General features: G+C 44.0%; 1 protein-coding gene across 1 annotated transcript; it reads right to left on the bottom strand.

Annotated features, from left to right (window-relative positions):
• Window positions 1–281: 281 nt before the first annotated feature.
• Window positions 282–2,980, bottom strand: LOC110202162 (CCR4-NOT transcription complex subunit 7-like). Its single transcript, XM_020978210.2, has 2 exons — window positions 1,838–2,980; window positions 282–1,431 (listed from the first exon to the last, which is right to left on the bottom strand). The coding sequence occupies exons 1-2, from the start codon at window positions 2,833–2,835 to the stop codon at window positions 1,371–1,373; spliced, it is 1,059 nt and encodes a 352-aa protein (XP_020833869.1). The 5' UTR covers window positions 2,836–2,980; the 3' UTR covers window positions 282–1,370.
• Window positions 2,981–9,538: the final 6,558 nt, after the last annotated feature.

The raw sequence follows: 9,538 nt of genomic DNA, 5'->3' as shown, positions 1-9,538 counted from the left end.
CGAGGGGAAGGCACTAGCAGCTGAGGGAGCTGGGAAAGGCCTCCTGCAGAAGGTGCCCTTTGCCTGAGCCTTGAAGGAAGACAGAGAGTCTAAGAACCATACACTCCTCAAATGCCTGCTGTGTGCATGGCACTATACTGGGCATGAAGAGTGATACCACCTTCTCCTCTCCCACTCCTTCTTTCTTCTTGCACTCACCAAGACCTGGCTGTGGCTGCTCTTTCGTTCATTTCCCCACTCTCCCCTCCCCCTTCCCCTCCCACCCTCCCTCCCATTCCCTCATCAAGGTGGAGGAGTTGGAATACTCCTTGCTCCCCACTGCCATCTCCCTCTACCACCAACACCCCATAACTTTTCCTCCTTTGAAGTTCACTCAATCCATGTTTCCCACTGAGTCAAGGTTCTAGCAAACTTAATGAGAAAAGGGTATTAAAAGACAAGAGAGACAAGCTCATCTGGCAAACAGATAATATTACTGATTGAAGTGCAGGTAACATACACATACACATTTGCCATCCATCATTTCTGACTAGTATTTAATTACCCATGACCAAATTCTTCCTTCACGTGATATGGCCTGGTCACATACTCTGCATGGCTAAGAAAGTACTTCACAGTTATTTCTGTCAATAGATAGAAAATATATGGCAAAAATATACACACAAAAATAAATAATCATCATAGCCCTCAGATGACTAATATTATTCAAGTTAATTTTGGGGACCTTTTGTTGTTGTACAACTAGACTCTGAATTAGTTTTGTCTTTCTAGCAACTACAAAAGCACAATCTTATTTCTTCAAATTTAATTTAGTATAAAATATACCTAAGGTGACTTTGCTCTCTTTGGACTTTCTATTATGAAGTTGACTTGCAGAATCATCAAATCAAGCACATGGTAAACATGATGATATTAAAAGGGTGAAGGGAGGGGGAAGGAGAAAGAAGAAGTGTTAGTAGAATTAAAAGGCAAAAGTAGATAAAAGGAAAGATGCTGTCAACAGAACTTCAGGCTGACGTTCCTTGGATGCCAGCTCCCTGACAGATCTTGAAAAGCCAGTCACAGGGGACTTTGCTGAAGGGTATAAAGCTGGATTGAAACGTTTAGTCAGTTCGATCTGATACATATAGCAATTTAAAACCAAGAACACTAGAGGTGCTTAGAAGATGAAAGACCAGGAAAAGCAGTCACTAAGTTCTTCTTTTCCTTGTTGGGTTAGCTTAAGCTGAGTCAACAATTTACAACACAGTGAACATACTCTGCTCCATGGGTCCAAAAGGAGGGAATGCTGTGTGAAATTGGAGATGATCACTTTTCAGGCAAACATCAAGGAAACTCCAACCTTCTAGGAAAACAGGATCTGAGCTGATTCACTCTCCATAGGTGTAGAATTGATGGTCCTCAGCCTCAAACGGTGGCATCTCTTGCATACTGGAAGAGACAAAAATGAAACAAGGTATTAAGTTACAGTCAGTGCTTGTTAATCTGGGAATGGGAGGAGAGGAGGGATGGGGGGCCAAACTAGGACCAGTTAGATATATTTACCAAAAGATTGAGTATTATATGGATTATTCCCCATGACCACACATACTTGCTAACAGGTGGATTAATTAATACACTGCAAAATTCAACCTGAAAACCCTTCTAATTATCACGATCTGTGGTAGGAAGGAATGGTTATAATTAGTACTGAAAGACAAAAGAGAAAACAGGTTGAGAAGGTATGGTTAAGAAAAAACTGCCTTATTTTGACCAAGGATTTAACTGGAGATAAAAACCTGTATAAAAAGACGGGTTTAGGCATGAAAAAATAATGAAGCCCTGCTTTCTATTTCACCTCGTGAATGCTTGCTGGTCTGCTCTCCATACTGGTTCTCTGCCATAGTGGACATACTGGACGTTCTGGTAGCCGTTCTGGAAGCTGCTCTGGAAGCCTTTGTGGGCCCCCCTCTGGGCCTTCTTGTGGACGTGGGATGCTCCAGAACCAAGGCCGTACAAGTATCCAGAATACTTGGCATCGTCAATGTGGTCTTCGAAGAACATTTCTCTCATTTTGAAAAAGGCCATACCCGTGAGCAAGGAATCGGACCCTGCCTGGTGCTGGGAGCCAATGCGCTCCAGCTCCAGCTGAGTAGCCACTTCCTGCAGTCCACCCCTGAGGGTTTTGCAGCTCTTCATGAGGTACTTGATGTCATAGATGACAGGAAAGAAGAGTCGAAGGATCTCGAAGAAGTCTTGGGCTTCTTCGGGCAAGGGAGAGTTGGTGAGGATCTTGATGAAGTAGCCAAAGTCATAACCACTGTGGAACGAAAGCCATTTCACCCCTTCACACAGCACCACTCCTGATGTCATCAGGAGCTCCGCAAAATACTGTGCCTCGATGCCCTCCTCCTCGTGCTTCTTGAACTGGATCCCTGACATGGTGAGGAGCTCGATGGAATCTTGTGCGTACATGTCCTCCTTCAAATTGAATTTGAAATTGAACTGCCACGTGGAGGTTCCTGGAGGGCACTCTCCTTGCTCATTCATAAACGTCAGTCCCAGCTGGATGATCTTCAGCCAGTCCACATTGCATCTCAGCAGCTGGTACTGGTAGTCAGCATAGCTTCTGAATTCTCCCACGGGTCTGGCCACCACACCTGGGAACTCCGTGTCCATAGCCACGTAATTGTACTGCTGGATAACCGGTCGCATTTTCTTCATCTCCTCGTCCAGGTTGCAAGCCCAAACTTCCCGGATCCGCGGGCTCTGGTCGGCATGGGCAGTGGGCATGGTGGGCAGAGGCGGGGCGCGCCGCGGGGGCGCCTCAGGCGCCAACAGGCAGCAGCTCCTCATCCAGCAGATCCAAGATTCGCCTCCTAAAGCACCTTTTTCGTCTCCCTGTACTTTGGTACCTGCGCCGCGGCCGCTGCGGTCGCGCTTCTCCGCCTCCACCTCCGCCGCCTCCTCCTCACCATAGAGACTGCCTTCCGTGACTGCGCCCCCCACCTTCCCTTCGTCCCTCCCCCTGCTCCGTCCTCTCCCCCCCCCCCGACCCGACGTCCCCCGCTGGCTGCCTGGAGAAGGAAGGAAGGGGGCGCGGGAGCCGCGTGGCGCTGCCCCTCCTCTCTTCTCCCCTGCTCTCCAAGTCGAAGTCCAGGGAGAAAGCTGCGCGGTGACGTCAGCCTGCCTGTATGCCCAGACGATGCTGGGCTGATGGCTCTTCTTCTCCCCGATTATAGGCGATGTGTGTGCGTGTCTGTAGGAGACCCCAGCAGAACGTCAGCCCCGCCGCGAGGGGAGGGGAGGGGGCGCTTTCGTGATGGGACCGCGGGGTGTCGCAGTCCCCCCTCGTGCCACGCCGCCGTGCCGTCCCCCTACTCCTGCCCAGCCCCGGCGCCTTTCGGATGTGGTGATGGAGGGTTGGAGGAATGGAGGGATGGAGTGATGGACAGAGTGAGTGACACTGCCTACCTAAGCCCAGAATTACGCAGGAGGAGGAGGAGGAGTAAGAGACGAGAGGGAGGGAGGGATTGCCTTTGGGAAATGGCAAAACTCTTTTATCGACCCCTGTTAATTTTAATTTCCAACATAGAGACCTAAGGAAGGACTTCCTTATTATACCAGTTGGCCCAGTGATGTGCAGCCCTAACCTGAGACAGTGAATGAACAAATGAGTAAGTGAACAAACCAAGGAACGAATGAACGAAGCAAGCAAGCATTTAGGAAGCACTTACTATGCTCAAAGCATTATGCTAAACACCCGGGGGGGGGGGCTGGGTAGGAAAGGAAGACAGTTCGTGCTCTCAAAGAGCTCGTGTTCTAGTGGAAGCTAGCTAAAGTTCAATATTCCCTGCCATTTAAAGCCTAATCAAATGACCCACCCTTTCAGGCTTGACAAGATGACTTCCCTAAATCATTTTCCACAGCTCTTTCTGTACCCCTCCTCACACACATGCAGAGGGGATGGATGGGAATGTGCCCTGAGGAACTTCAGCCTTCTAAATAGAGACTTCATTATGGTAATTATTATCCTTGATAGGGGCATCATCATGTCACCTTATGTTTCCACAGGGAGCCACTGGCCTTCTGCCACCAGTACACCTGCCACGGGGGCTTATAAGGATGCCAAAGTGCTGGAAATCATGCCCCCAGGCCCCAGAGCTGCACCCCTGAGACTCGCACGAGACTGTGTGGGTAAAACATTTGTAAACTTTAAAGCACTGTATAAATGTGAGCTGTTTTGAGGGTGGGGGGCTGGCTGAAAGAGGGAGAGGAGCACGTGGGGGAAAGATGCAAAATGTCTGACTTAGGCCAAGTTTCAGGGAAAATTTCCTAGGAATGAGAGCTGTTCCAAGCAGGGATGGGTTGCCTTGCAGGTGGGGGTTCCCCTTTCCAGCAGAGGCTGCATGATCACTTGTCAAGAGTGTTATATCGGGGACTCCTTCTGTGTGAGTTGGCCTAGATGGCCACTGAGTTCCCTTCCCACTGTCAGTTCTCTAATTCTTTTGTTAATATCAGAGTGCTGGACTTTGGAGTTGGGAAGACCTTGGTTCAGATTCCACCTCTCCTCATCTGTAAAGTGGGCATTGTAGCTGCCTCACAGGGTTGTTGCTCATAAAGTTTAAAGTGACTGGAGCCAGTGCTGTCTAGAGCCTCTCTGCTACCCACGTTCTGCTCCCAGAGGACATGTTGGTGCCAAGGGGTATTCTTTTTTTTTTTCTTTTTAAATTTTCTTTTTATTTTCAGTTCCAAATTCCCTCCCTCCCTCCACCCTTCCTTAGCCCCTTCAGAAGGCAAGAAATTCCATATCCATAATACATATGAAGTTATGCAAAACATGTTTCTGCATTGGCCATGTTCCAAAAAAGGTAAGAAAATTAAAGGAAAAAAGTATGTTTCAGTCTGCATTCTGAGTCCATCAGTTTTCTGTCTGGAGGTGGGTCATATTTTTTTCATCATGAGTCCTTTGGTGTTGTGGTGGATCATTTTATCGATCATAGTTATTAAATCTTTCACAGTTGATGATCATTACCATATTGCTGTTACTGTGTACATTATTGTCCAGGTTCTGCTCACTTCACTTATTACTTGTTCATCCATTCCCCAATTGATGGGCATCCCCTCAGTTTCCAATTCTTTGCCACCAGAAAAAGACCTGCTATAAATATTTTTGTACATGTGGGTCCTTTTCCCTTTTTCTTGATCTCTGTGGTATAAAAACCTAGTACTGATATTGCTGGTTCTAAGGTGGTGCACAGTTTTACAGCCCATTGGGCATAGTCTCAAATTGTTCTGCAGAATGCTTGAATCAGTTCAGAACTCTACCAATAGTGCATTAGTGGACCTATTTTCCTGCATCCCCTCCAGTATTTCTCATCTTCCTTTTCTGTCATCTTAGACATTCTGATGGGCGTAAGGTACTACCTCAGAATTGTTTTAATTTGAATTTCTCTAATTATTAGTGACTGAGAGCATTTTTCCTATGGCTATTGGTAGCTTTGATTTCTTCTGAAAACTGCCTGTTCATATCCTTTGACTATTTCTCAAGTAGGGAAAAACTCTTATTTTTATAAATGTGACCCAGTTCCCTATATGTTTGAGAAATTAGACCTCCTTCAGACAAACTTGCTATAAAAATTTTTCCCAATTTCCTGCATTTCATGTACCATTGGCTGCAGTGGATTTGTTTTTGCAAAACCTTTTCAATTTTATGTAATCAAAATTATCCATTTTACCTCCCATAAACTTCTCTATCTCTTCTTTGATCATGAACTCTTCCCCTAACCATAGATCTGATGGGCAATTTCTTCCATGCTCTCCTGATTTGCTTATGTTATCACCTAAAGGTCATTCTTTTTCTTATCTTTTTTTTTATTAATTTATTTTTAGTTTTCAACATTCACTTCCATAAGCTTTTGAGTTTTAAATTTTTTCAACTTCCTTCCCCACCTTCCTCCTGAAGATGGCGTACAGTCTGATATAGATTCTACATATACATTACTATGAAACATACTTTCACGTTAGTCATGATGTAAAGAAGAATTAGAACCAGTAAGGAGAACCACAAGAAAGAAGAAACAAAACAAAACAGAAGGGAAAAAAAGAGCGAATAGTGTGCTTCAATCTGCCGTGAAACTCCGTAGTTCTTTCTCTGGATGTGGATAGCATTTTCCATCATGAGACTTTTGGAGATGTCTTAGATCCTCAGGCTCATTCTTGAGGCTACTCTTACATGTGTCATCCCCAAGTGAGTAGGGTGGTCTCCCAGAATTGACTTCAGGCTGGTTGGGTTACCACTCGTTGCCTTTGGAATCTTGGGAGGAGTCATAACATCTCTCAAGCCCCCAACACAGGCCCTGTTTTCCCTCCCACCATCCCAGCATCAGCCTGTAGGACCAGCTTCTTCCTCCTAGACCTGTTTTCCCTCGCAGCTCATGAACTATATTAAAGAATTGAGAATCCCAAGCCTCCATAAACTCTTTTAAACTGGTTTTTTTTCCCAATTACATGTAAAGATATTTTTTTACATTCATTTATTAAAATTTGGAGTTCCAAATTTTCTTTCTTCCTCACCTCCCCCTTCCCTAAGAGAGTAAGCAATTTGATATAGGTTTTATATGTGTAATCATGTAAAACATATTTCAATTTTGGTCATGTTGTAAAAGAAGAAACAGACTGAAAGAAAAAAAAGCACGAAAAACAAAATGAAAATTAGTATGTTTGATCTGCATTCAGACTGCAGCAGTTGTTTCTCCGGATGTGGATAGCTTTTTTCATCATAAGTCCTTTAGGATTGTCTTGGGTCACTGTCTTGGATCATGAGCTGAGAAGGGCTGAGTGATTCACAGTTGATCATCACACACTATTGCTGTTTAGTCTGTACAATGTTCTCCTAGTTCTGCTTACTTGTCTTTGCTTCAGTTCATGCAAGTCTTTCCAGGTTTTTCTGAATTCTACTAGCTTGTCATTTCTTGTAGCACAAAAACATTCCATTATGTGCATATACCGCAGTTTATTCAGCCATTCTCCAATTGATTGGCATCCCCTCAGTTTCCAATCCTTTGCCACCACAGAAAGAGCTGTTTTAATATTTTTACACTTGTGGGTTCCTTTCCTTTTTTTATATCTCTCTGAGATACAGACCTAGTAGTAATACTGCTGGATCAAAAGGTGTACACAGTTTGATTGCCCTTTGAGCATAGTTAGCATAGTTCAAATTGCTCTCCAGACTGGTTGGATCAGTTCACAACTCTGCCAATAGTGCATTAGTGTCCCAATTTTCCCACATCCTCTTTAGCATTTACCGTTTACCTTTTCTGTCCTATTAGTCAATCTGATAGGTGTGAGGTGTTACCTCATAGTTGTTTTAAATCGCATTTCTCTAACCAATAGTGATTAAGAGCAGTTTTTCACATGACTATAGATACCTTTGATTTCTTCATCTGAAAACTGTCTCTTCATGTGATTTGATCATTTATCAACTGGGGAATGACTTACATTCTTATATGTTTGAGTCAGTTCTCTGTATCTTTGAGAAATGACGCCTTTATTAGAGAAAACAGATATAAAATTGTTTCCCAGCTTTCTGCTTTCCTTCTAATCTTGGTTGCATTACTTTTGTTGTGAAAACTCTTTTTAATTCAAAATAATCAAAATTATCCATTTTGTATCTTGTAATGTTCTCTGTGTCTTGTTTGGTGATAAAGTCTTTCCTTCTCAGTATGTCTGACAGGTAAGCTATTCCTTGTTCTCCTAATTTGCTTATGGTATCACCCTTTATGTTTAGATCATGTACTCATTTTGACCTTATCTTGATATACCCCCACAAAGTTATTATTTATCCTGCAAATATTTCCTTGGTTGGACCTTTCAGCAGCATGGTTCAAACTGCTCGTTCGAAGTTTGCTCAGACTTTTGTGGGAATTTTGTTTACTTAACTAGGCATATTTGTTACCAGTGCTTCATGTTTCTTTTTCTGTCTTCAGTGCAAGAAGAAAGGAATGGATCTAGAAGGGAGAGAAAACTAATACTTGTTCACTGAAGAGAGTAAAGGAAAATAAAAGTTACATTTCCAATGTGGATTCCCTCAAAAGAAATAAGCAAGTGCAGAGAGGGATGGGTTTGAGGAAAAATGTAGCAGGTGACCCTGCTGGGATCCAGTTGACCAGTTGGTGGTCTCACAGGGCAGCTAGGACTTGGCTGGTGTTCTCTTCCAGAGTCTGGGATTTTATTGATGGTCTGGCTGGAAGTCTGGAATCCACTAGGTAATTTGGCTGGGGCTCTGGCATCTGATTGGCAGTCTCAGTAGGGTTCTGGAATCCAAGTGGTACCCTCACTTGGAGCCTTAGATTTGATTGGTGGTTTTCATTTGGGCCAGGTAGTTAAGTAAAAGTCTCAGTGTAAGCCTGACACCTCATTGTAGTTCTCCTAGTGAGTGTGGCTACCCTAGGCCAACACCACCCCTTCCTTGGGAATTCTGCAACTATTGGGATTATGAGAGAGGGGAAGAGCTACTGATTGGGTTTGTTCTTCCAGTCCCAAATTCCTTGTCATCTCCATGTGAGCTGCGGCAGATTCCTCCAAGATCACTGTTCAGATGGTCTGGCAACTCCCATGAAGACTTCAGTCAGGTGCCAGGGTCCTACTGAGATTGCCAGTTGGGGGCCAGAGCTCCATTAGGATGGTTAACTGACTGGAAAGAGGATGAGGAAAATGTGGAGAAGGTAGAAGAGAGAAACAAAAATAACTGCCAAGAGGGAAACAGTAGGACTAGTCTCCAGGACTTCAGGGAAGGACGTGCCATGTTCATCAGTCTTAGGGGTTCCACTTCCTCTTTGTGAGGGAGCTTCTTTTTATATGTGACCCAAACTCTTTGAAAGAAAGAAAGATTCCCAGAGTAGCCATTAGGATTTGGCATTTAGTCTATGGTCTACCAGTAATTTGTGGCTGCAACAATTGAATCAGTCACCTCCCTTCTTGGAGCCTCAATTTCCTCATCTATCAAATGAGCAGTTTGTACTTGATTATCCTTTTTTTGTGTTCATGTATTCATTTATTGTGACCTTGTATTTTTTTATGAATTTATTTTGATTTATCAACAATCACTTCCATATGCTTTTGAGTTTAAAATTTTTCTCCCCCTTCCTCCACCCCCCACCTCCCCAAGACGGTGCGCAATCTGGTATAGGCTATACATTTACATTCCTATTAAACATATTTCACACTAGTGAAGTTGTAAGTAAAAATTAGGACTAATAGGAGGAACCATCAGAAAGAGGAAACAAAACTCAACAGAAGAGAAAAAAAAAGATAGCTATTCAACTGGCTTTATGTGCTGGGGCCTCTTGTGTTGGCAATTGGAGGCTGTAGGGTTCTGGCAGCTTACCTGGCATTGGGCTGGAATCAGCAAGGCTGGAACTTTCAGGCAATTCTAGGTTGCCTGCTTTTCCTTTCCTTTAGCTTTCTTCAGCTCCTTTTAGATGGGTGCTGCAGGATATTTATCTACCTGGGGCCCCTTGCAATGCTGCCTCCCTCCTATCTGCTAATGCACTGGGAG

This window comes from Phascolarctos cinereus, unplaced genomic scaffold, assembly GCF_003287225.1.
Source record: "Phascolarctos cinereus isolate Bilbo 61053 unplaced genomic scaffold, phaCin_HiC Scaffold_8;HRSCAF=390, whole genome shotgun sequence".
NCBI lineage: Eukaryota > Metazoa > Chordata > Mammalia > Diprotodontia > Phascolarctidae > Phascolarctos > Phascolarctos cinereus.
This window is presented reverse-complemented; position numbering and strand designations above follow the sequence as displayed.